The 27,500-nt window shown below is 41.7% G+C and overlaps 1 protein-coding gene across 8 annotated transcripts in view; it reads right to left on the minus strand.

Annotated features, from left to right (window-relative positions):
• Window positions 1-27,500, minus strand: part of TFG (trafficking from ER to golgi regulator) — a 225,526-nt gene that overhangs the window by 158,704 nt on the left and 39,322 nt on the right. For 5 of the 8 annotated variants that reach the window (XM_053707575.1, XM_053707574.1, XM_053707572.1 and 2 more), the window contains exon 2: window positions 15,177-15,386. In XM_053707575.1, coding sequence (XP_053563550.1) covers window positions 15,177-15,360 — 184 coding nt within the window. In that variant the 5' untranslated portion in view covers window positions 15,361-15,386. The remainder of the gene's footprint in view (window positions 1-15,176; window positions 15,387-27,500) is intronic. The other 3 variants (XM_053707570.1, XM_053707569.1, XM_053707573.1) reach the window with 1 other exon arrangement.

Raw genomic sequence — 27,500 nt, forward strand, 5'->3', positions numbered from 1 at the left:
CATTTCTTAATAAGCCCTTGTGAAGCCCTTATTTACTATCTTAATAAACATGGCTTACCGGATCCCATAGGGAAAATGACAGCTTCCAGCATTACATCGTCTTGTTAGAATGTGTCATACCTCAAGCAGTAAGAGACTGCACACTGTTCCCCCAACTGAAGTTAATTGCTCTCAACAGTCCTGTGTGGAACAGCCATGGATTTTAGTTACGGTGCTAAAATCATTTTCCTCATACAAACAGAAATCTTCATCTCTTTTCTGTTTCTGAGTAAATAGTACATACCAGCACTATTTTAAAATAACAAACTCTTGATTGAATAATAAAAACTACAGTTAAACACTAAAAAACTCTAAGCCATCTCCGTGGAGATGTTGCCTGTACAACGGCAAAGAGAATGACTGGGGTGGGCGGAGCCTAGGAGGGATCATGTGACCGGCTTTGCTGGGCTCTTTGCCATTTCCTGTTGGGGAGGAGAATATCCCACAAGTAAGGATGACGCCGTGGACCGGACACACCTATGTTGGAGAAACCTGAGTTTTGCGCCGCCAATTTCGTTATTTGAAAGGCGGCATCCAATATAAAGGAATTAGCTAACTTTAATGCGTGAATTCTGTCCATGACTTCTTCATAGGAAGTCTCTTTCTGGAGCGACCTTTCTAGTTCTTCGAACCAAAAGGACGCCGCTGAAGTGACAGTAATAACACACGTAGCTGGTTGAAGGATGAACCCTTGCTGAACAAAAATCTTTTTAAGCAATCCTTCCAATTTTTTATCCATAGGATCTTTGAAAGCGCAGCTGTCCTCTATAGGAATAGTTGTGCGCTTCGCTAGTGTTGAAACAGCTCCCTCAACCTTCGGGACCGTTTGCCATGTGTCCCTTCTAGGGTCTACTATGGGAAACATTTTCTTAAATATAGGAGGTGGGGCAAAGGGTACACCTGGCTTCTCCCACTCCTTTTCCACTATGTTCGCTACCCACTTAGGTATTGGAAAAGCGTTGTCGTGCACTGGGACCTCTAAAAATTTGTCCAATTTGCACAACTTCTCTGGTACTACCATGGAATCACAGTCATCCAGAGTAGCTAATACCTCCTTAAGCAAAGCGCGGAGATGTTCTAGCTTAAACTTAAATGCCACTAGATCAGGTTCTGCCTGTTGAGAAATTTTTCCTGAGTCTGAAATTTCACCCTCAGACAGCCCTTCCCTCACAGCCAATTCCGATTGATGTGAGCGTAAAATTGATAAGGCATCGTCAGCGTCTGATTGTTCATCCTTTTTATCTGTATTTAAAACTGAACAATCACGCTTTCTCTGAAACACTGGCAGTTTGGATAAAAGATTTGCTATAGAATTATCCACTACTGCTGATAATTGTTGCATAGAAATAAGCACTGGCGCGCTAGGTGTCGCCTGCGCGGGCAAAGCTGGTGTAGACACAGAAGGAGAGGATGTAGAGCTATCACCACTACCTTCATTAGATAAATCATCTTGGGCAACATTATGAAAAATAACAGAGCTGTCCTGATTTTGTTTGGACGCTATGGCGCAATTATCACAAACACTCGAAGGGGGAACCACATTTGTCTCTATACACACAGAACATAGGTTATCTGATGGAACAGACATGTTAAACAGATTTAGGCAGGCAAACAATGCAATAAAAACGATTTTAAACAAAAACGTTACTGTCTCTTTAAATAATAAAATGACACATTTATTTCTGAATGTTCAAAAAACTATGAAGGCAATATCCGATTTTTCTGAAATTTGGACCCCAGTGTCTTAATGCTTAGAAAGTATTGCACAGCAAATATGGAGAATCTAGCTCTTAAAACAAGCAAACAGGAGCTAATTGTTGGATTTAACCGTTTTTACACACCACAATCCCAGCTACAGCCTTGCTGCAGCTTTTTACCTTCCTTAGGGGTCACCATTCACAGAAAAAAGCCTTTTGGAGTCACTTTCTGAACCACAGGACCCTCTCACATGAATCTGCATGCACTGTCTTGAAATTCAACTGCACAGCTGAAGTGCCAAAATGAGGCTTCCTCCCTCAGCACACTAGAGTGAAGGGGCCTTCCTGACTAGATTTAGGTGTCTAAAACAAGCCAGATCAATAAAAAACGTTCCCAAGTGTATGTGAGCTTATAAAATATTTTAAATGGTATAATATTGTAATAAAAACTAATCGATTTAGCCCCTAACAGTGTCTACCAGCATAAAAAACAAAAAGGGGAAGCCTGTTATCTTTTTTGCTGAGGTGAAAGAAAAATGGCTTACCGTTTCCCCTGAGGGGAAAAATGACTCATCTAGCATTAGCCTGTGTTGTTAGAAGGAGACTAGTCATACCTGAAGCAGATGAGTCTGCAAACTGTTACCCCCAACTGAAGTTCTCTTGTTTCAACAGTCCTGCGTGGTAACAGTAATGGATTTTAGTTACTTGTGCTAAAATCATAGCCCTCTTAAACAGAAATCTTCATCACTTTTCTGTTATAGAGTAAATAGTACAAGCCAGCACTATTTTAAAATAACAAACTTGATAGAATAATAAAAAACTACAACTAACACCACAAACTCCTCGCCATCCCCGTGGTAGATGCTACTTGTTCAGAGCGGCAAGGAGAATGACTGAGGGGCGGAGCCAGAGGGGGAGCTATATGGACAGCTCTTGCTGTGTGCTCTCCTTGCCTTTCCCTGTGGGGGAGAACATTTCCCACAAGAAATGGATGACGCTGTGGACCGGACACACCAATGTTGGGGAAAAGGTATTGGTGTTTACACTAGGTCCCAATTTATAGAGAGAAATATTCCGAAATCTAAACCTTTTCCAGGCCCAAACAGTTTGGATAAAGGGTTTGCTACCTGTATAGTAATTAAGATTATGTATAAAAACATAACTTATGCTTACCTGATAAATTTATTTCTCTTGTAGTGTATCCAGTCCACGGATCATCCATTACTTATGGGATATTCTCCTTCCCAACAGGAAGTTGCAAGAGGATCACCCAAGCAGAGCTGCTATATAGCTCCTCCCCTCACATGTCATATCCAGTCATTCGACCGAAACAAGACAAAAACCATAGGGTGCAATGGTGACTGTAGTTTAATTAAAATTTAAACCTGCCTTAAAAAGACAGGGCGGGCCGTGGACTGGATACACTACAAGAGAAATAAATTTATCAGGTAAGCATAAATTATGTTTTCTCTTGTTAAGTGTATCCAGTCCACGGATCATCCATTACTTATGGGATACCAATACCAAAGCTAAAGTACACGGATGATGGGAGGGACAAGGCAGGTACTTAAACGGAAGTGACCACTGCCTGTAAAAAACCCTTTCTCCCAAAAATAGCCTCCGAAGAAGCAAAGTATCAAATTTGTTAAATTTGAAAAGGTATGAAGCGCAGACCAAGACTCCGTCTCGTAAATCTGTTCAACAGAAGCCTCCTTCTAAAAAGGCCCAAGTAAAAACCACAGCTCTAGTAGAATGAGCTGTAATCCCTTCAGAAGGCTGCTGTCTAGCAGTCTCATAAGCTAAATGAATTATGCTTTTTAACCAAAAGGACAGAGAGGTCGCTGAAGTCTTTTGACCTCTCCTCTGTCCAGAATAGACAACAAACAAGGTGAATGTTTGATGAAAATCTGTAGTAGCTTGAAAGAAAAACTTTAAAGCACGAGCCACGTCCAAATTGTGTAATAGACGTTCCTTCTTTGAAGAAGGATTAGGATACAAGAACGGAACAACAATCTCTTGAGTGATATTCTTGTTAGATACCACCTTAGGTAAAAACCCAGGTTGGTACGTAGGACTACCTTATCCGTACGGAGGACCAGATAAGAAGAATCACATTGTAACGCAGATAACTCGGAGACTCTACGAGCCGAGGAAACAGCTACCAAGAAAGAACTTTCCAAGATAAAAGTTTGATATCTATGGAATGAAAAAGGTCAAACGGAACTCCTAGAAGAACCTTAAGAACCAGGTTTAAGCTCCATGGCGGAGCAACAGTTTTAAACACAGGCTTGGTTCTAACCAAAGCCTGACCAAAAACCTGAACGTCTAGAATACCTGCCAGACGCTTGTGCAAAAGAATAGACAGTAGAAATCTGTCCTTTTAAGGAACTAGCTGATAATCCTTTCTCAGAATCATCTTGGAGAAAAGATAATATCCTGGGAATCCAGACTTTACTCCATGAGTAACCCTTGGATTCATAACAATAAGATATTTACACCATATCTATGTTAAATTTTCCTAGAGACAGGCTTTCATGCCTGTATTAAGGTATCAATGACTGACTCGGAGAAGCCATGCTTTGATAACATCAAACGTTCAGTCTCCAGGCAGTCCAACTCAGATTAGTTATATTTAGATGGTTGAAAGGACCGAGGTAGAGGGTCCTGTCTCAGAAGCAGAGACCATGGTGGAAGGATGACATGTCCACCAGATCTGCATACCAGGTCCTGCGTGGCCACGCAAGCGCTGTCAAAAACGCCAAAGCACTCTCATGCTTGATTCCCACTCCCCCGGATGAAAACAGAATTTATGCTTACCTGATAAATTACTTTCTCCAACGGTGTGTCCGGTCCACGGCGTCATCCTTACTTGTGGGATATTCTCCTCCCCAACAGGAAATGGCAAAGAGCCCAGCAAAGCTGGTCATATGATCCCTCCTAGGCTCCGCCTACCCCAGTCATTCGACCGACGTACAGGAGGAAATATGCATAGGAGAAATCACATGATACCGTGGTGACTATAGTTAGAGAAAATAATTCATCAGACCTGATTAAAAAAAAACCAGGGCGGGCCGTGGACCGGACACACCGTTGGAGAAAGTAATTTATCAGGTAAGCATAAATTCTGTTTTCTCCAACATAGGTGTGTCCGGTCCACGGCGTCATCCTTACTTGTGGGAACCAATACCAAAGCTTTAGGACACGGATGAAGGGAGGGAGCAAATCAGGTCACCTAAATGGAAGGCACCACGGCTTGCAAAACCTTTCTCCCAAAAATAGCCTCTGAAGAAGCAAAAGTATCAAATTTGTAAAATTTGGCAAAAGTGTGCAGTGAAGACCAAGTCGCTGCCTTACATATCTGGTCAACAGAAGCCTCGTTCTTGAAGGCCCATGTGGAAGCCACAGCCCTAGTGGAGTGAGCTGTGATTCTTTCAGGAGGCTGCCGTCCGGCAGTCTCATAAGCCAAACGGAAAATGCTTTTAAGCCAAAAAGAAAGAGAGGTAGAAGTTGCTTTTTGACCTCTCCTTTTACCAGAATAAACAACAAACAAAGAAGAAGTTTGTCTGAAATCTTTAGTGGCCTCTAAATAGAATTTTAGAGCACGGACTACGTCCAAATTGTGTAACAAACGTTCCTTCTTTGAAACTGGATTCGGACACAAAGAAGGTACAACTATCTCCTGGTTAATATTCTTGTTGGAAACAACTTTCGGAAGAAAACCAGGCTTAGTACGCAAAACCACCCTATCTGCATGGAACACCAGATAGGGCAGAGAACACTGCAGAGCAGATAACTCTGAACCCTTACATTCCGTAGATATTAAGTTATTATCTTGGAAAGTTTTGTTTTTGGTTGCAATTTCTTCTGCTAGAAGAGTTTCTAACGGAACCCCTTGAAGAACTGAAAGAACTAGATTAAGACTCCAGGGAGGAGTCAAAGGTCTGTAAACAGGCTTGATTCTAACCAGAGCCTGGACAAACGCTTGAACGTCTGGCACAGCTGCCAGCCTTTTGTGAAGTAAAACAGATAACGCAGAAATCTGTCCCTTCAGAGAACTTGCAGATAATCCCTTCTCCAAACCTTCTTGTAGAAAGGATAAAATCCTAGGAATTTTTATCTTGTTCCATGGGAATCCTTTAGATTCACACCAACAGATATATTTTTTCCATATCTTATGGTAAATTTTTCTAGTTACAGGTTTTCTAGCCTGAATCAGAGTGTCTATTACAGAATCTGAAAACCCACGCTTTGATAAAATCAAGCGTTCAATCTCCAAGCAGTCAGTTGGAGAGAAACCAGATTCGGATGTTCGAATGGACCTTGAACAAGAAGGTCCTGTCTCAAAGGTAGCTTCCATGGTGGAGCCGATGACATATTCACCAGGTCTGCATACCAAGTCCTGCGTGGCCACGCAGGAGCTATCAAGATCACCGAAGCCCTCTCCTGGTTGATCCTGGCTACCAGCCTGGGAATGAGAGGAAACGGTGGGAATACATAAGCTAGGTTGAAGGTCCAAGGTGCTACTAGTGCATCTACTAGAGTCGCCTTGGGATCCCTGGATCTGGACCCGTAACAAGGAACCTTGAAGTTCTGACGAGAGGCCATCAGATCCATGTCTGGAATGCCCCATAACTGAGTTATTTGGGCAAAGATTTCCGGGTGGAGTTCCCACTCCCCCGGATGGAATGTCTGACGACTCAGAAAATCCGCTTCCCAATTTTCCACTCCTGGGATGTGGATTGCAGACAAGTGGCAGGAGTGATCCTCCGCCCATTGAATTATCTTGGTCACTTCCTCCATCGCCAGGGAACTCCTTGTTCCCCCCTGATGGTTGATATATGCAACTGTCGTCATGTTGTCTGATTGAAACCTTATGAATTTGGCCTTTGCTAGATGAGGCCAAGCTTTGAGAGCATTGAATATCGCTCTCAGTTCCAGAATGTTTATCGGGAGAAGAGATTCTTCCCGAGACCATAGACCCTGAGCTTTCAGGGGTTCCCAGACCGCGCCCCAGCCCACCAGACTGGTGTCGGTCGTGACAATGACCCACTCTGGTCTGCGGAAGCTCATTCCCTGTGACAGGTTGTCCAGGATTAGCCACCAACGGAGTGAATCTCTGGTCCTTTGATCTACTTGAATCGTCGGAGACAAGTCTGTATAATCCCCATTCCACTGACTGAGCATGCACAGTTGTAATGGTCTTAAATGAATTCGTGCAAAAGGAACTATGTCCATTGCTGCAACCATCAATCCTATTACTTCCATGCACTGCGCTATGGAAGGACGAAGAACAGAATGAAGAACTTGACAAGAGCTTAGAAGTTTTGATTTTCTGACCTCTGTCAGAAAAATCCTCATTTCTAAGGAGTCTATTATTGTTCCCAAGAAGGGAACTCTTGTTGACGGGGAAAGAGAACTTTTTTCTATGTTCACTTTCCATCCGTGGGATCTGAGAAAGGCTAGGACGATGTCCGTATGAGCCTTTGCTTTTGACAGAGACGACGCTTGAATCAGGATGTCGTCCAAGTACGGTACTACTTCAATGCCCCTTGGTCTTAGAACCGCTAGAAGGGACCCTAGTACCTTTGTGAAAATTCTCGGAGCAGTGGCTAATCCGAATGGAAGTGCCACAAACTGGTAATGCTTGTCCAGAAAAGCGAACCTTAGGAACTGATGATGTTCCTTGTGGATAGGAATATGTAGGTACGCATCCTTTAAATCCACCGTGGTCATAAATTGACCTTCCTGGATGGTAGGAAGGATCGTTCGAATGGTTTCCATTTTGAACGATGGAACCCTGAGAAATTTGTTTAGGATTTTGAGATCTAGAATTGGTCTGAATGTTCCCTCTTTTTTGGGAACTATGAACAGGTTGGAGTAAAACCCCATCCCTTGTTCCCCTATTGGAACTGGATGAATTACTCCCATCTTTAACAGGTCTTCTACACAATGTAAGAATGCCTGTCTTTTTATTTGGTTTGAAGATAATTGAGACCTGTGGAACCTTCCCCTTGGGGGTAGATCCTTGAATTCCAGGAGATAACCTTGAGAAACTATTTCTAGTGCCCAAGGATCCTGAACATCTCTTGCCCAGGCCTGAGCAAAGAGAGAAAGTCTGCCCCCCACCAGATCCGGTCCCGGATCGGGGGCCATCCCTTCATGCTGTTTTGGTAGCAGTGGCAGGCTTCTTGGCCTGCTTACCCTTGTTCCAGCCTTGCATCGGTCTCCAGGCTGGTTTGGGTTGAGAAGTATTACCCTCTTGCTTAGAGGATGTAGAAGTAGAGGTTGGTCCGTTTCTGCGAAAGGGACGAAAATTAGGCTTATTTCTAGCCTTAAAAGACCTATCCTGAGGAAGGGCGTGGCCCTTTCCCCCGGTGATGTCTGAAATAATCTCTTTCAAATCAGGACCAAACAGTGTTTTGCCCTTGAAAGGGATGTTAAGCAATTTTGTCTTGGAAGACACATCCGCTGACCAAGACTTTAGCCAGAGCGCTCTGCGCGCCACGATAGCAAACCCTGAATTTTTCGCCGCTAATCTAGCCAATTGCAAAGCGGCATCTAGAATAAAAGAGTTAGCCAATTTAAGTGCTTGAACTCTGTCCATAACCTCCTCATACGAAGATTCTTTATTGAGCGACTTTTCTAGTTCTTCGAACCAGAAACACGCTGCCGTAGTGACAGGAACAATGCATGAAATTGGTTGTAGAAGGTAACCTTGCTGAACAAACATCTTTTTAAGCAAACCCTCTAATTTTTTATCCATAGGATCTTTGAAAGCACAACTATCTTCTATGGGAATAGTAGTGCGTTTGTTTAGAGTAGAGACCGCCCCCTCGACCTTAGGGACTGTCTGCCATAAGTCCTTTCTGGGGTCGACTATAGGAAATAATTTCTTAAATATAGGGGGAGGAACAAAAGGTATGCCGGGCCTTTCCCATTCCTTATTTACTATGTCCGCCACCCGCTTGGGTATAGGAAAAACATCGGGGGGCACCGGAACCTCTAGGAACTTGTCCATCTTACATAATTTCTCTGGAATGACCAAATTGTCACAATCATCCAGAGTAGATAATACCTCCTTAAGCAGTGCGCGGAGATGTTCTAATTTAAATTTAAATGTTACAACATCAGGTTCAGCTTGTTGAGAAATTTTTCCTGAATCTGAAATTTCTCCCTCAGACAAAACCTCCCTCCTGGCCCCTTCAGATTGGTGTGAGGGTATGTCAGAAACGTTATCATCAGCGTCCTCTTGCTCTTCAGTGTTTAAAACAGAGCAATCGCACTTTCTTTGATAAGTAGGCATTTTAGATAAAATATTTGCAATAGAATTATCCATAACAGCCGTTAATTGTTGCATAGTAATAAGTATTGGCGCACTAGATGTACTAGGGGCCTCTTGTGTGGGCAAAACTGGTGTAGACGCAGAAGGGGGTGATGCAGTACCATGCTTACTCCCCTCATCTGAAGAATCATCTTGGGCACTATTATTATCTGTGGCATCATTGTCCCTACTTTGTTTGGACACTATGTCACAATTATCACATATATTTAAATGGGGAGACACATTGGCTTTCATACATATAGAACATCGCTTATCTGATGGTTCAGACATGTTAAACAGGCTTAAACTTGTCAACAAAGCACAAAACACGTTTTAAAATAAAACCGTTACTGTCACTTTAAATTTTAAACAGAACACACTTTATTACTGAATATGCGAAAAAGCATGAAGCAATTGTTCAAAATTCACCAAAATTTCACCACAGTGTCTTAAAGCCTTAAAAGTATTGCACACCAAATTTGAAAGCTTTAACCCTTAAAATAACGGAACCGGAGCCGTTTTTACATTTAACCCCTATACAGTCCCAGGTATCTGCTTTGCTGAGACCCAACCAAGCCCAGGGGGGAATACGATACCAAATGACGCCTTCTATAAGCTTTTTCAGTGGTTCTTAGCTCCTCACACATGCATCTGCATGCCTTGCCTTCCAAAAACAACTGCGCATTAGTGGCGCGAAAATGAGGCTCTGCCTATGACTAGAGAAGGCCCCCATCTGAAAAAGGTGTCCATACAGTGCCTGCCGTTTTTTAACAACAATCCCCAAGATTATAATAACTATAATGAGTTATAATCTGTCAAATATGCTTAGCAAAGTAATCGTTTTAGCCCAGAAAAATGTCTACCAGTTTTATAAGCCCTTATAAAGCCTTTTATTCTTTTGCTTAATCTAAGAAAATGGCTTACCGGTCCCCATAGGGAAAATGACAGCCTTCCAGCATTACAAAGTCTTGTTAGAAATGTGGCCAGTCATACCTCAGGCAGAAAAAGTCTGCCAACTGCTTCCCCCAACTGAAGTTACTTCATCTCAACAGTCCTGTGTGGAAACAGCAATCGATTTTAGTAACGTTTGCTAAAATCATCTTCCTCTTACAAACAGAAATCTTCTTCTCTTTTCTGTTTCAGAGTAAATAGTACATACCAGCACTATTTTAAAATAACAAACACTTGATTGAAGAATAAAAACTACATTTAAACACCAAAAAACTCTTAGCCATCTCCGTGGAGATGTTGCCTGTGCAACGGCAAAGAGAATGACTGGGGTAGGCGGAGCCTAGGAGGGATCATATGACCAGCTTTGCTGGGCTCTTTGCCATTTCCTGTTGGGGAGGAGAATATCCCACAAGTAAGGATGACGCCGTGGACCGGACACACCTATGTTGGAGAAAAGTCTGACTACTTAGAAAATCCGTCTCCCAGTTCTCAACACCTGGGATATGTATAGCTGATAGACAAGAGTGAGTCTCTGTCCAGTGAATCATTTTAAGACTTCTAACATCGCTAGGGAACTTCTGTTCCCCCTTGATGGTTGATGTAAGCCACAGTCGTGATATTGTCCGACTGAAATATGATGTACCTCAGAGTTGCTAACTGAGGCCAAGTCTGAAGAGTATGGAATATCGCTCCCAGTTCCAGAATATTCATTGGAAGGAGGGTCTCCTCCTGAGTCCACTATCCCTGAACCCTCAGGGAGTTCCAGACTGTATCCCAACCTAAAAGGCTGGCATCTGTTGTAACAATTGTCCCATCTGACCTGCGGAAGGTCATACCCTTGGACAGATGGACCCGAGACAGTCACCAGAGAAGAGAATCTCTGATCTCTTGGTCCAGATTTAACAGGAGAACAAATCTGTGTAATCCCCGTTCCTCTGACTGAGCATGCATAGTTGCAGCGATCAGAAAAGTAGGCGTGCAAACGATACTATGTCCCTTGCCACTACCATTAAGCCGATTACATTCATGTACTGAGCCACCAAAGGGCGCGGATGGAATGAAGAACACGGCAGAAAGTTAGAAACTTTGACAACCTTGACTCCGTCAGGTAAATTTTCATTTCTACAAAATCTATCAGAATCCCTAGGAGGGAAACCCTTGAGATTGGGGATAGAGAACTCTTTCCTTGTTCACTCTCCACCCATGCGATCTCAGAAATGCCATTACTACGTCCGTATGAAACTTGGCAACTTGGATGTTTGACGCCTGTATCAGGATGTCGTCTAAATAAGGGGCCATTTTTATGCCCTGCGGTCTAAGGACCGCCAAAGCGACCCCAGAACCTCCATAAAGATTCTTGGGGCTGTAGTTAACCCAAAAGGAAAGAGCTACAAACTGGTAATGCCTGTCTAGAAAAGCAAACATGAAAAATGATGGTGATCTTTATGCATCGTAATGTGAGGATAAGCATCCTTCAAATCCATTGTAGTCCTCTATTGACTCTCCTGGTTCATAGTTAAATGGTACGAATAGTTTCCAACTTAAATGATGGAATCTAAGGAATTGGTTTAAGATCTTTAGATCCAAAATAGATCTGAAGGTTCCCTCTCCTTGGGAACCACACACAGATTTGAGTAAAAATTCTCTCTGTTCCTCCCCTGAAACTGGATGGGTCTAGTACACAGTGTAAGAATGCCTCTTTCTTTATCCGGTTTGCAGATAATTGTGAAAGGGGAAATCTCCCCTTCTTTTTGGGGGGAAAAGCTTTGAAATCCAGAAGATATCTCTGGGATATAATTTCCAATGCCCAGGGATCCTGGGCCTCTCTCTCTCACCCACGCCTGGGCGAAAAATGAAAGTCTGCCCCCTACAGGATCCGTTACCGGATAGGGAGCCGTTCTACATGCTGTCTTCGAGGCAGCAGCAGGCCCCTTGGCCTGCTTATCTTTGTTCCAGGTCCGATTGTCACCAGACCGTCTTGGACTAAGCAAAAGTTCCCTCTTGATTTGCCTTAGAGGAAATTGATGCCACGCCTGCCTTGAAGTATCGAAAGGCACGAAAATTAGACTTTTTGGCCCTTGATTTGGACCTGTCCTGAGGGAGGGCGTTACCTTTTCCTCCAGTGATATTAGCAATAATCTCCTTCAAACCAGGGCCGAATAGGGTCTGCCCCTTGAAGGGAAGAGAAGTAGCTTATTTAGTAAAGTCACGACAGCTGACCATAATATAAGCCATAGCGCAGTGCGCGCCAGCATAGTAAAAACAGAATTCTTAGCCGTTAGTTTAGACAAAAAAAAAAACAAGGCATCAGAAACAAAGGAATTGGCTAGCTTAAGTGCTCTAAGCTTGTCAAGTATTCATCCAATGGAGTCGCTACCTGTAAAGCCTCATCCAGAGACTCAAACCAGAACGCCGCAGCAGCAGTGACAAAAGCAATGCATGCAAGGGGCTGCAGGATAAAACCTTGTTGAATAAACATTTTCCTAAGGTAACCCTCTAATTTTTTATCCATTAGATCTATAAAAGCACAACTGTCCTCGACAGGGTAAGTGGTACGCTAGCTAGAGTAGAAACTCTTCTCTCCACCTTAGGAACTGTCTGCCATAAGTCCTGTGTGGCGGCAACTATTAGAAACATTTTTCTAAAAATAGGAGGGGAAGAGAACGGCACACCTGGTCTATCCCATTCCTAATTAATAATTATAGTAAACCTCTTTAGGTATTGGAAAAACATCAGTACACACCGGCACTGCATAGTATTTATCCAGTCTACACAATTTCTCTGGCACTGCGATTGTACACAGTCAATCAGAGCAGCTAAAACCTCCCTGAGCAACAAGTGGAGGTTCTCAAGCATAAATTTTAAATGTAGAAATATCAGAATCAGGTTAAATCATCTTCCCTAAGTTAAAAATATCACCCACAGACCGAAGCTCCCCAGCTTCTGCATATTATGAGGCAGTATCAGACATGGTTCTTAAAGCGTCTGTATGCTCTGTAACTATCCCCAGAGCTATCTTGCTTTCCTTTAATTTCAGGTAGTCTGACTAATACCGCTGCCAGGGTATTATTCACAACCTTTGCCATGTCTTGAAAATAAACGCTATGGACGCCCTTTATGTACTTGGCGCCATTTGAGCGTGAGTCCCTGAAGTGGGAGTCGAAGGATTTGACACGTGGGGAGAGTTAGTCGGCATAACTTCCCCCTCGATAGAATCCTCTGGTAAATAAACGCTATGGGCGCCCTTGATGTACTTGGCGCCATTTGAGCGTGAGTCCCTAAAGCGGGAGTCAAAGGGTCTGACACGTGGGGAGAGTTAGTCGGCATAACTTCCCCCTCGACAGAATCCTCTGGTGATAATGTTTTTAAAGACAAAAAAATGATCTTTATTGTTTAACATGAAATCCGTACATCTGGTACACATTCTAAGATGGGGTTCCACCCTGGCTTTAAACATAATGAACACAGAGCTTCCTCTATGTCAGACATGTTAGAACAGACTAATAATGAGACTAGTAAGCTTGGAAAACACTTTAAATCAGGTTAACAAGCAAATATAAAAAACGTTACTGTGCCTTTAAGAGAAACAAATTTTGTCAAAATTTGAAAAACGGTGTAAAGGCAGTAAATCAAACGAAATTTTTACAGTATATGTAATAAGGTAACAGAGCATTGCACCCACTTGCAAATGGATGATTAACCCCTTAATGCAAAAAAACAGATAAAAAAAAAAAAAAAAAAACGACAGACGTTTTTAAACAGACACAACAAAACTGCCACAGCTGAGCTGTGGATTACCTTCCCTATAAACGATTTTGGAAGTCTTTTTAGCCCTTTAGAGATGTCCTGTAGTAATCATGGGACTGCTGAGGGAATCTGGATGATTCATTTTTTTAATTTTAACTGCGCAAAAAAGCGCTAAATTAGGTCCCTCCCACTCATATTACAACAGTGGGAAGCCTCAGTTAACTGTTTCTATGCAGAATTTAAGCCAGCCATGTGGAAAAATTAGGCCCCAATAAGTTTTATCACCAAACATATGTCAAAAAATGATTAAACATGCCAGCAAACGTTTTAAAACACATTTTTATAAGAGTATGTATCTCTATTAATCAGCCTGATACCAGTCGCTTTCACTGCATTTAAGGCTATACTAACATTACAGTTTTATCACCAATGTACGTTAAAAAAACGATTAAACATGCCAGCAAACATTTTAAAACACATTTTTATGAGAGTATGTATCTCTATTAATAAGCCTTATACCAGTCGCTTTCACTGCATTTAAGGCTATACTAACATTACAGTTTTATCACCAATGTACGTTAAAAAAACGATTAAACATGCCAGCAAACGTTTTAAAACACATTTTTATGAGAGTATGTATCTCTATTAATAAGCCTTATACCAGTCGCTATCACTGCATTCAAGGCTTTACTTACATTACTTCGGTATCAGCAGTATTTTCTTAGTCAACTCCATTCCTTAGAAAAATATTTTACTGCACATACCTTATTTGCAGGCAAAACTGCTTGCCATTCCCCCTCTGAAGTACCTCACTCCTCAGAATATGTGAGAACAGCAAATGGATCTTAGTTACTTCTGCTAAGATCATAGAAAAACGCAGGCAGATTCTTCTTCCAAATACTGCCTGAGATAAACAGCACACTCCGGTGCCATTTAAAAATAACAAACTTTTGATTGAAGAAATAAACTAAGTATAAAACACCACAGTCCTCTCCCGACCTCCATCTATGTTGAGAGTTGCAAGAGAATGACTGGATATGACATGTGAGGGGAGGAGCTATATAGCAGCTCTGCTTGGGTGATCCTCTTGCAACTTCCTGTTGGGAAGGAGAATATCCCATAAGTAATGGATGATTCGTGGACTGGATACACTTAACAAGAGAAAATGTAACATCTGTCATTGAAGAAGTATTTAATAGCTTGTTTTGCATCTAAAATTATACTCCAATTCATAACATTATGGAAAAGCAGTTAACGTTTAAATAAATAGAAAAGCCATAATAAAAAATGTAGAATCGGAGATGAAGGCTATTGTTTTTTTCCTCTAATTATCAAGATCCATTAACTAATTTGAGTTGTTTTTAAGAAGAGTAAAAAAAAAAAAAAAAAAAAAATTAAGTCTATTTAAATTTAACACATACCTTCATCTTTGTATTTAATTGTCACTTCGTCATTGGTCAGGAGCTTTCCTCTGAAAACCCGCTGCATCATCAGCACCAGCTCATCATAAGTGATATCCTCATTGTGGATGGGAATTCTCCGAATATCCTCTCCGATCTGAGCTTTAATGATCAGCTTGCCACTTAAGTCCAGTTGTCCGTTCATGGTGACCTTGGTTGTAATTTATCCTGCTTAAAAAAAAAAATACACAATAATCCAAATCATAAAAATGTTTTGTATATTTGTATTTTACTTGCCTTAAAGGGACAGTCAACACCCGAATTTTTGTTGTTTTAAAAGATAGATAATCCCTTTATTACCCATTCCCCAGTTTTGCATAACCAACACAATTATATAAATATACTTTTTAGCTCTGTGATTAACTTGTATCTAAGCATCTTCTGAGAGCCCCCTGATCACATGACATTTTATTTATTATCTATTGACTTTCATATTAGCCAATTAGTGCAGTGTCTGCCACAATCCACGGGCGTGCTCACAATGTTATCTATAGGGTTTACCTGAACTAGCTCCCCCCTGCTGTGAAAAGCAGATACAAAAACATGTGATTAGAGGCGGCCTTCAAGGGCTTAGAAATTATCATATGAGCCTTCCTAGGTCTAACGTTCAACTAATAATACTAAAAGAACAAAGCAAAATTGGTGATAAAAGTACATTGGAAAGTTGTTTAAAATTACATGCCCTATTTGAAACATGAAAGTTTTTTTTGGACTTGACTGTCCCTTTAAATGCAAGGATTATCATTAAAAAGCGATCGGAAACCCCAAACTTTTCTTTCATGATTCAGAAAGAGCATTTAACAATTTGTTCATTTACTTCTATTATCAATTTTTTTTCCTTCTCATGGTATCTTGTTGAAAAGCAGGGACATAAGTCGGCCCATTTCTAGAGCACTATATGGCAGCAGTTTTGCAAGAGCACTAGACGACAGCTCCATTTCTTGCCATGTAGATGCCGAAATAGGTATCTTTTCAACAAAGAATATCATGGAAACAAAGCAAATTTGATAATAGAAGTAAACTGGAAACATTTTTAAAACTTTATGTGCTCTGAATCACAATATAATTTTGGGGGTTTCATATCCCTTTAAAAAACATAAGCCACTGACTATGAATACAGTTTAGCAAGTTGTTAAAGAATTACAAGAAAGAAAGCCACAACTTTAATTTGTCTGTCTCTCCAAATTTGATCATTATCTTGTTGTCATTTGCTGAAAGAACAGCATTGCACTACTGGCATCTAGCTGAACACAGCTAGTGAGCCAATTACAAGACACAAATGTGTGAGCCCTTAAAAGGATAGAAAAAGTTACAATTTAATGTGTATGGGTGCATTTTAATTTTATATAGAAACATTTTTGCAATATGCTTTCATTAGCAATAATGCTTATAGCAAAAACAGAATTTATGTTTACCTGATAAATTACTTTCTCCAACGGTGTGTCCGGTCCACGGCGTCATCCTTACTTGTGGGATATTCTCCTCCCCAACAGGAAATGGCAAAGAGCCCAGCAAAGCTGGTCACATGATCCCTCCTAGGCTCCGCCTACCCCAGTCATTCGACCGACGTTAAGGAGGAATATTTGCATAGGAGAAACCATATGGTACCGTGGTGACTGTAGTTAAAGAAAATAAATTATCAGACCTGATTAAAAAAACCAGGGCGGGCCGTGGACCGGACACACCGTTGGAGAAAGTAATTTATCAGGTAAACATAAATTCTGTTTTCTCCAACATAGGTGTGTCCGGTCCACGGCGTCATCCTTACTTGTGGGAACCAATACCAAAGCTTTAGGACACGGATGAAGGGAGGGAGCAAATCAGGTCACCTAAATGGAAGGCACCACGGCTTGCAAAACCTTTCTCCCAAAAATAGCCTCAGAAGAAGCAAAAGTATCAAACTTGTAAAATTTGGTAAAAGTGTGCAGTGAAGACCAAGTCGCTGCCCTACATATCTGATCAACAGAAGCCTCGTTCTTGAAGGCCCATGTGGAAGCCACAGCCCTAGTGGAATGAGCTGTGATTCTTTCGGGAGGCTGCCGTCCGGCAGTCTCGTAAGCCAATCTGATGATGCTTTTAATCCAAAAAGAGAGAGAGGTAGAAGTTGCTTTTTGACCTCTCCTTTTACCAGAATAAACAACAAACAAGGAAGATGTTTGTCTAAAATCCTTTGTAGCATCTAAATAGAATTTTAGAGCGCGAACAACATCCAAATTGTGCAACAAACGTTCCTTCTTTGAAACTGGTTTCGGACACAGAGAAGGTACGATAATCTCCTGGTTAATGTTTTTGTTAGAAACAACTTTTGGAAGAAAACCAGGTTTAGTACGTAAAACCACCTTATCTGCATGGAACACCAGATAAGGAGGAGAACACTGCAGAGCAGATAATTCTGAAACTCTTCTAGCAGAAGAGATTGCAACCAAAAACAAAACTTTCCAAGATAATAACTTAATATCAACGGAATGTAAGGGTTCAAACGGAACCCCCTGAAGAACTGAAAGAACTAAATTGAGACTCCAAGGAGGAGTCAAAGGTTTGTAAACAGGCTTAATTCTAACCAGAGCCTGAACAAAGGCTTGAACATCTGGCACAGCTGCCAGCTTTTTGTGAAGTAACACAGACAAGGCAGAAATCTGTCCCTTCAGGGAACTTGCAGATAATCCTTTTTCCAATCCTTCTTGAAGGAAGGATAGAATCTTAGGAATCTTAACCTTGTCCCAAGGGAATCCTTTAGATTCACACCAACAGATATATTTTTTCCAAATTTTGTGGTAAATCTTTCTAGTTACAGGCTTTCTGGCCTGAACAAGAGTATCGATAACAGAATCTGAGAACCCTCGCTTCGATAAGATCAAGCGTTCAATCTCCAAGCAGTCAGCTGGAGTGAAACCAGGTTCGGATGTTCGAACGGACCCTGAACAAGAAGGTCTCGTCTCAAAGGTAGCTTCCAAGGTGGAGCCGATGACATATTCACCAGATCTGCATACCAAGTCCTGCGTGGCCACGCAGGAGCTATCAAGATCACCGACGCCCTCTCCTGATTGATCCTGGCTACCAGCCTGGGGATGAGAGGGAACGGCGGGAACACATAAGCTAGTTTGAAGGTCCAAGGTGCTACTAGTGCATCCACTAGAGCCGCCTTGGGATCCCTGGATCTGGACCCGTAGCAAGGAACTTTGAAGTTCTGACGAGAGGCCATCAGATCCATGTCTGGAATGCCCCACAGCTGAGTGACTTGGGCAAAGATTTCCGGATGGAGTTCCCACTCCCCCGGATGCAATGTCTGACGACTCAGAAAATCCGCTTCCCAATTTTCCACTCCTGGGATGTGGATAGCGGACAGGTGGCAGGAGTGAGACTCCGCCCATAGAATGATTTTGGTCACTTCTTCCATCGCTAGGGAACTCCTTGTTCCCCCCTGATGGTTGATGTACGCAACAGTTGTCATGTTGTCTGATTGAAACCGTATGAACTTGGCCCTCGCTAGCTGAGGCCAAGCCTTGAGAGCATTGAATATCGCTCTCAGTTCCAGAATATTTATCGGTAGAAGAGATTCTTCCCGAGACCAAAGACCCTGAGCTTTCAGGGATCCCCAGACCGCGCCCCAGCCCATCAGACTGGCGTCGGTCGTGACAATGACCCACTCTGGTCTGCGGAATGTCATCCCTTGTGACAGGTTGTCCAGGGACAGCCACCAACGGAGTGAGTCTCTGGTCCTCTGATTTACTTGTATCTTCGGAGACAAGTCTGTATAATCCCCATTCCACTGACTGAGCATGCACAGTTGTAATGGTCTTAGATGAATGCGCGCAAAAGGAACTATGTCCATAGCCGCTACCATCAACCCGATCACTTCCATGCACTGAGCTATGGAAGGAAGAGGAACGGAATGAAGTATCCGACAAGAGTCTAGAAGCTTTGATTTTCTGGCCTCTGTCAGAAATATCCTCATTTCTAAGGAGTCTATTATTGTTCCCAAGAAGGGAACCCTTGTTGACGGAGATAGAGAACTCTTTTCCACGTTCACTTTCCATCCGTGAGATCTGAGAAAGGCCAGGACGATGTCCGTGTGAGCCTTTGCTTGAGGAAGGGACGACGCTTGAATCAGAATGTCGTCCAAGTAAGGTACTACAGCAATGCCCCTTGGTCTTAGCACAGCTAGAAGGGACCCTAGTACCTTTGTGAAAATCCTTGGAGCAGTGGCTAATCCGAAAGGAAGCGCCACGAACTGGTAATGCTTGTCCAGGAATGCGAACCTTAGGAACCGATGATGTTCCTTGTGGATAGGAATATGTAGATACGCATCCTTTAAATCCACCGTGGTCATGAATTGACCTTCCTGGATGGAAGGAATAATAGTTCGAATGGTTTCCATCTTGAACGATGGAACCTTGAGAAACTTGTTTAAGATCTGGAGATCTAAGATTGGTCTGAACGTTCCCTCTTTTTTGGGAACTATGAACAGATTGGAGTAGAACCCCATCCCTTGTTCTCTTAATGGAACAGGATGAATCACTCCCATTTTTAACAGGTCTTCTACACAATGTAAGAATGCCTGTCTTTTTATGTGGTCTGAAGACAACTGAGACCTGTGGAACCTCCCCCTTGGGGGAAGTCCCTTGAATTCCAGAAGATAACCTTGGGAGACTATTTCTAGCGCCCAAGGATCCAGAACATCTCTTGCCCAAGCCTGAGCGAAGAGAGAGAGTCTGCCCCCCACCAGATCCGGTCCCGGATCGGGGGCCAACATTTCATGCAGTCTTGGTAGCAGTGGCAGGTTTCTTGGCCTGCTTTCCCTTGTTCCAGCCTTGCATTGGTCTCCAAGCTGGCTTGGCTTGAGAAGTATTACCCTCTTGCTTAGAGGACGTAGCACCTCGGGCTGGTCCGTTTCTACGAAAGGGACGAAAATTAGGTTTATTTTTTGCCTTGAAAGGCCGATCCTGAGGAAGGGCGTGGCCCTTACCCCCAGTGATATCAGAGATAATCTCTTTCAAGTCAGGGCCAAACAGCGTTTTCCCCTTGAAAGGAATGTTAAGTAGCTTGTTCTTGGAAGAATTCTTAGCCGCTAACCTAGCCAATTGCAAAGTGGCGTCTAAGGAGTACTAACCAGGCCCGACCCTGCTTAGCTTCCGAGATCAGACGAGATCGGGCGCATTCAGGGTGGAGTGGCCGTAGGCTGAAAGAATTAGCCAATTTGAGAGCATTGATTCTGTCCATAATCTCCTCATAAGGAGGAGAATCACTATCGACCGCCTTTATCAGCTCATCGAACCAGAAACATGCGGCTGTAGCGACAGGGACAATGCATGCAATTGGTTGTAGAAGGTAACCCTGCTGAACAAACATCCTTTTAAGCAAACCTTCTAATTTTTTATCCATAGGATCTTTGAAAGCACAACTATCCTCTATGGGTATAGTGGTGCGTTTGTTTAAAGTGGAAACCGCTCCCTCGACCTTGGGGACTGTCTGCCATAAGTCCTTTCTGGGGTCGACCAAAGGAAACAATTTTTTAAATATGGGGGGAGGGACGAAAGGAATACCGGGCCTTTCCCATTCTTTATTAACAATGTCCGCCACCCGCTTGGGTATAGGAAAAGCTTCTGGGAGCCCCGGCACCTCTAGGAACTTGTCCATTTTACATAGCTTCTCTGGGATGACCAACTTGTCACAATCATCCAGAGTGGATAATACCTCCTTAAGCAGAATGCGGAGATGTTCCAACTTAAATTTAAATGCAATCACATCAGGTTCAGCCTGTTGAGAAATGTTCCCTGAATCAGTAATTTCTCCCTCAGACAAAACCTCCCTGGCCCCATCAGACTGGGTTAGGGGCCCTTCAGAGATATTAGTATCAGCGTTGCCATGCTCTTCAGTATCTAAAACAGAGCAGCCGCGCTTACGCTGACAAGTGTTCATTTGGGCTAAAATGTTTTTGACAGAATTATCCATTACAGCCGTTAATTGTTGCATAGTAAGGAGTATTGGCGCGCTAGATGTACTAGGGGCCTCCTGAGTGGGCAAGACTCGTGTAGACGAAGGAGGGAATGATGCAGTACCATGCTTACTCTCCTCACTTGAGGAATCATCTTGGGCATCATTGTCATTATCACATAAATCACATTTATTTAAATGAATAGGAATTCTGGCTTCCCCACATTCAGAACACAGTCTATCTGGTAGTTCAGACATGTTAAACAGGCATAAACTTGATAACAAAGTACAAAAAACGTTTTAAAATAAAACCGTTACTGTCACTTTAAATTTTAAACTGAACACACTTTATTACTGCAATTGCGAAAAAACATGAAGGAATTGTACAAAATTCACCAAATTTTCACCACAGTGTCTTAAAGCCTTAAAAGTATTGCACACCAAATTTGGAAGCTTTAACCCTTAAAATAACGGAACCGGAGCCGTTTTAAACTTTAACCCCTTTACAGTCCCTGGTATCTGCTTTGCTGAGACCCAACCAAGCCCAAAGGGGAATACGATACCAAATGACGCCTTCAGAAAGTCTTTTCTAAGTATCAGAGCTCCACACACATGCGACTGCATGCCATGCCTCTCAAAAACAAGTGCGCCACACCGGCGCGAAAAATGAGGCTCTGCTTATGCTTTGGGAAAGCCCCTAAGGAATAAGGTGTCTAATACAGTGCCTGCCGATATTCTTATATCAAAATACCCAGATAAAATGATTCCTCAAGGCTAAATATGTGTTAATAATGAATCGATTTAGCCCAGAAAAGTCTACAGTCTTAATAAGCCCTTGTGAAGCCCTTATTTATGATCGTAATAAACATGGCTTACCGGATCCCATAGGGAAAATGACAGCTTCCAGCATTACATCGTCTTGTTAGAATGTGTCATACCTCAAGCAGCAAGAGACTGCATACTGTTCCCCCAACTGAAGTTAGTAGCTCTCAACAGTCCTGTGTGGAACAGCCATGGATTTTAGTTACGGTTGCTAAAATCATTTTCCTCATACAAACAGAAATCTTCATCTCTTTTCTGTTTCTGAGTAAATAGTACATACCAGCACTATTTCAAAATAACAAACTCTTGATTGAATAATAAAAACTACAGTTAAACACTAAAAAACTCTAAGCCATCTCCGTGGAGATGTTGCCTGTACAACGGCAAAGAGAATGACTGGGGTAGGCGGAGCCTAGGAGGGATCATGTGACCAGCTTTGCTGGGCTCTTTGCCATTTCCTGTTGGGGAGGAGAATATCCCACAAGTAAGGATGACGCCGTGGACCGGACACACCTATGTTGGAGAAATGAAATATTTTTTAGCAGCATATGCACATATGCTTTGAGGGCCTGTGCACCAGTATTCAAAAACCACCCCTTCTCAGAGAGTCTACAGCGGCTTATATGACACATTAAGTCTTCAGAGACACAAACTCCACCACCTGTTCTCTGAGCTTGAATACTGGTGCATGGGCCCTCACAGCAAATGTGTATATATGCCTCTGAAAAACATTATTTACTCCTTAGAAAAAAAAAATTGCCAATAAACTAATTTTGCAAAAATGCTTTTTAATATTGGAATGCAAGTTTTTAAAACTTATTTTCTTTCACAAGAGTGGAAGCAACAATTCAATATCTAGCAAAGCCTCAGAAGAAGATTTAAGCAGTTGATTATAACAGATGACCAAGGATGACAAAAACTTTATGCTATGACATTCATACATGTTCCTTATTTTTTTCAAGAAACAACTGAATTCCAGTCTATTTAATCAAAGGCTTGTAGATCAAGTTGAAAAGAGAACATATTTTCAAAATGTGTCACTATGGACCCCTTGTAAAAGCTTTATAACAATAGTTGTTGACGATCATGTTACAAGCAAAATTGTTTCAGTTCGGTAATGTACCAATACTCAAGTGGTTTTTTTTTTTTCCTTCATATTCTTAAAATTCAAAGCATGGGTAAAAAGGTTAGTACTTGACAAGTAGTACATTGAACAGTAATATGCAAGGTTACAGACAGCTCTGAGCCCTTATAACATTTGTTCCATAAACATACTAGTATTGATAAGTAAAAAGTTCCCCTCTTTATAGACAAGGCGCTAGCGAAAAACCCTATGCATTATCCAATTGGTTGTGCATATGGTGACCTCATGGAAACACAGACCAATCAGATCAAGCATTAAGGCCTGAGGGCAGAAACGATCCAGAGAGTTCTATTCTAAATCAGAGCCTTGGGCGCCGCAAACACCTCTGGGAACCTAACCATGGGTCCCACCCCCCACAATGTGCTTTTAAAGGTTCTCGGACAGAATGTGTGTGCAACGAATAATAATCTGATAGACAAATGTTCGTCAGATAACAGTCCGAGAACCTTTAAAAGCACGCCGTGGGGGGTGGGACCCATGGTTGGGTTCTAATGCATGATCTGATTGGCACGTGTCTCTGTGAGGTCACCGGATGCACAACCAATCAGATAAAGCATAGGGTTTGTCGCTAGCGCCTATTCTTTCTAGAGAGAAGTCACATGTCAAGGTGTCTGTCAAGTGATCCCCAAGTCAAAAGACCACCATGGTAATTGTATCACATGACTGAATAATGTACATATAAAAAGAAAACCATAGAAGAAGGACATGAAACCCTGGGAGGCACTCCTCTGTGAAAATGTATGATCAGGTGTTTTAACAGCTGCAAGCTCATCATAAATGCAAAGGGCTTGTGTACGCACCGGTCAGCCCAGCAATCCGCTGCCCGCATTTACCATTGCACATGAGCGCTCATGTGTGCAACTCCGCCCCTACCCACGTACAGCCAATCACGCGTGGGTAGGAGCAGTAAATCTTCCTTGAAGAGACCAGGGAAATCGAAATTCTCCACCTAAGTGGTGGAGAAAAGGGCAGGGAAGCAGTGGTCTGATGACCACTGTTTGATAAATCCTGACTGCAGGCTCGCTTGTGCAAACCTGCAGTCGAAGGGGAGAGAAGAACTTGATAAATCAAGCCCAAAGAATCAACAGCACTTGTCCTGTTTTTGGAGGTCTATCAACTCAAAAAAGTTCCTATAACCCCTTCATTATAGAAATACTAAAATACATCATTTGAAAGCCAGGCATCCCAAATAAGGGGCTTTGTGACCTTACAGCTGCTTTTTTGTTTTATATTAATGTGCGACTTCTAGGGTTAAACACAGAATTGTTGGGTCTGTAGTTCTAATTTATATACATGGACGCGTCGCGATATGCTACAGCCTGAATCGTCAGTGAAGTAAGAAATAGAGTGTCCATTATGGGGGGAGAAACGGCGCAATATATGAAAATATGAAAGGGCAATTATTTTTAAAAATTACGCATTTACATGCATTTTATGGATAAAGGCCCCATCTTTTAATTTATGGTTACAAATATTGTAACTATAAACGATGAAGTTTACCATCACTTTAACAATAATCTCTGGCACCTAGCCAGTTGCATTAAGGCTGAGTGCTGGCATATAGGGAAAGGACAATAGACCACATTGAGATCCTTACATCAAATATAGAAAAATTACAATCTATAATTCATTAAAGCATGTAACTGTAATACTGCCAACCCTGCAAAGATGTTTTAAGCCCCAAAAAGGGTTTAAAACACATAAAGGAGGGGAAACTGCTGGTCACCCAATAAATCAGCACTAGCTGCACAGCTGTATTGTGAGACTGCCACTGTGTCAGCAGTAGATTCACCTCGGGACCAGGAGTGCTTTGTGGCTACCAAGCAATGCTTTAAATGTGTGTTTAACGCTGTTGTAAGGGTTAAACCTATGGCATTGCATGGCCACTAGTATTGCAATCACTCTAATGAATTATAGAATATAACTCTTCCATTATAATAGCACTTTAAAGACTTGCATTTAATATCAGTGTTCACTTGTTTTTTTTTCCCTCTAATGTCTATACAAACGGATCCTGTTTCAACGTTTCTCTTAATATGCATGTTCAAACAGTGACATCGAAATACAATGTAGACAATAGGATAAAATCCTCCCGGATATCACAGGAGTGTAATGCATACAATTCTAGGATTGATGAAACACAATTTTTCTTTCATGATTTACAGATAGAAGTAAATTGGAAAGTTGTTTAAAATCACATGCTCCATCTAATTTGTTTTTTTTCTCTTTGTATACTTTGTTTAAAAGGATACCTAGGTAGGCTCAGAAGCTGCTGATTAGTGGCTGCACATATATGCATCATGTTACCGGCTCACCCAATGTGCTTAACTAGCTCCTAGTGCTGCATTGCTGCTTCTTCAACAAAGGTTACCAAGATAATTAAGCAAATTAGATAAGAATCATGAAAGTTTGACTTTATTCTCACTTTAGATAGATTAGTAAGCCTTTTCATAGATGCATATTATATATCTACATTGCAAAAGAGCTCAATAAAAAACACTGTCTTGTATAGGTCCTCAGAAGAAATGGCTGTACTTCTGCTGCCCAAGAAGATGAAAATGATGTTACTTAATGACCTTAGTGTCAGTGACATATTAACTAGTCTTTCATTTTGACATCTTTTCTGTTCATTTAAAAATTGATAAGAAAGTAAACTACACCTATATATTTTTAAATTAAAAAAAAGAACACCCTTAGGTAATAGAATTCACGGTTCTAGCCAGAGAAGAACTCAACTTTTTGTGTAGACATTGTGTGTGTGTATATATATATATATATATATATATATATATATATATATATATATATATATATATATATATATATATATATATATATATATATATATATATATATATATATATATATATATATATATATATATATATATATATATATATATATACACACACACATATATATATATATATATATATATACAGGGAGTGCAGAATTATTAGGCAAGTTGTATTTTTGAGGATTAATTTTATTATTGAACAACAACCATATTCTCAATGAACCCAAAAAACTCATTAATATCAAAGCTGAATAGTTTTGGAAGTAGTTTTTAGTTATAGCTATTTTAGGGGATATCTGTGTGTGCAGGTGACTATTACTGTTCATAATTATTAGGCAACTTAACAAAAAACAAATATATACCAATTTCAATTATTTATTTTTACCAGTGAAACCAATATAACATCTCAACATTCACAAATATACATTTCTGACATTCAAAAACAAAACAAAAACAAATCAGTGACCAATATAGCCACCTTTCTTTGCAAGGACACTCAAAAGCCTGCCATCCATGGATTCTGTCAGTGTTTTGATCTGTTCACCATCAACATTGCGTGCAGCAGCAACCACAGCCTCCCAGACACTGTTCAGAGAGGTGTACTGTTTTCCCTCCTTGTAAATCTCACATTTGATGATGGACCACAGGTTCTCAATGGGGTTCAGATCAGGTGAACAAGGAGGCCATGTCATTAGATTTTCTTTTATACCCTTTCTTGCCAGCCACGCTGTGGAGTACTTGGATGCGTGTGATGGAGCATTGTCCTGCATGAAAATCATGTTTTTCTTGAAGGATGCAGACTTCTTCCTGTACCACTGCTTGAAGAAGGTGTCTTCCAGAAACTGGCAGTAGGACTGGGAGTTGAGCTTGACTCCATCCTCAACCCGAAAAGGCCCCACAAGCTCATCTTTGATGATACCAGCCCAAACCAGTACTCCACCTCCACCTTGCTGGCGTCTGAGTCGGACTGGAGCTCTCTGCCCTTTACCAATGCAGCCACGGGCCCATCCATCTGGCCCATCAAGACTCACTCTCATTTCATCAGTCCATAAAACCTTAGAAAAATCAGTCTTGAGATATTTCTTGGCCCAGTCTTGACGTTTCAGCTTGTGTGTCTTGTTCAGTGGTGGTCGTCTTTCTGCCTTTCTTACCTTGGCCATGTCTCTGAGTATTGCACACCTTGTGCTTTTGGGCACTCCAGTGATGTTGCAGCTCTGAAATATGGCCAAACTGGTGGCAAGTGGCATCTTGGCAGCTGCACGCTTGACTTTTCTCAGTTCATGGGCAGTTATTTTGCGCCTTGGTTTTTCCACACGCTTCTTGCGACCCTGTTGACTATTTTGAATGAAACGCTTGATTGTTCGATGATCACGCTTCAGAAGCTTTGCAATTTTAAGAGTGCTGCATCCCTCTGCAAGAGATCTCACTATTTTTGACTTTTCTGAGCCTGTCAAGTCCTTCTTTTGACCCATTTTGCCAAAGGAAAGGAAGTTGCCTAATAATTATGCACACCTGATATAGGGTGTTGATGTCATTAGACCACACCCCTTCTCATTACAGAGATGCACATCACCTAATATGCTTAATT

Source organism: Bombina bombina, chromosome 3, assembly GCF_027579735.1.
Source record: "Bombina bombina isolate aBomBom1 chromosome 3, aBomBom1.pri, whole genome shotgun sequence".
Lineage (NCBI taxonomy): Eukaryota > Metazoa > Chordata > Amphibia > Anura > Bombinatoridae > Bombina > Bombina bombina.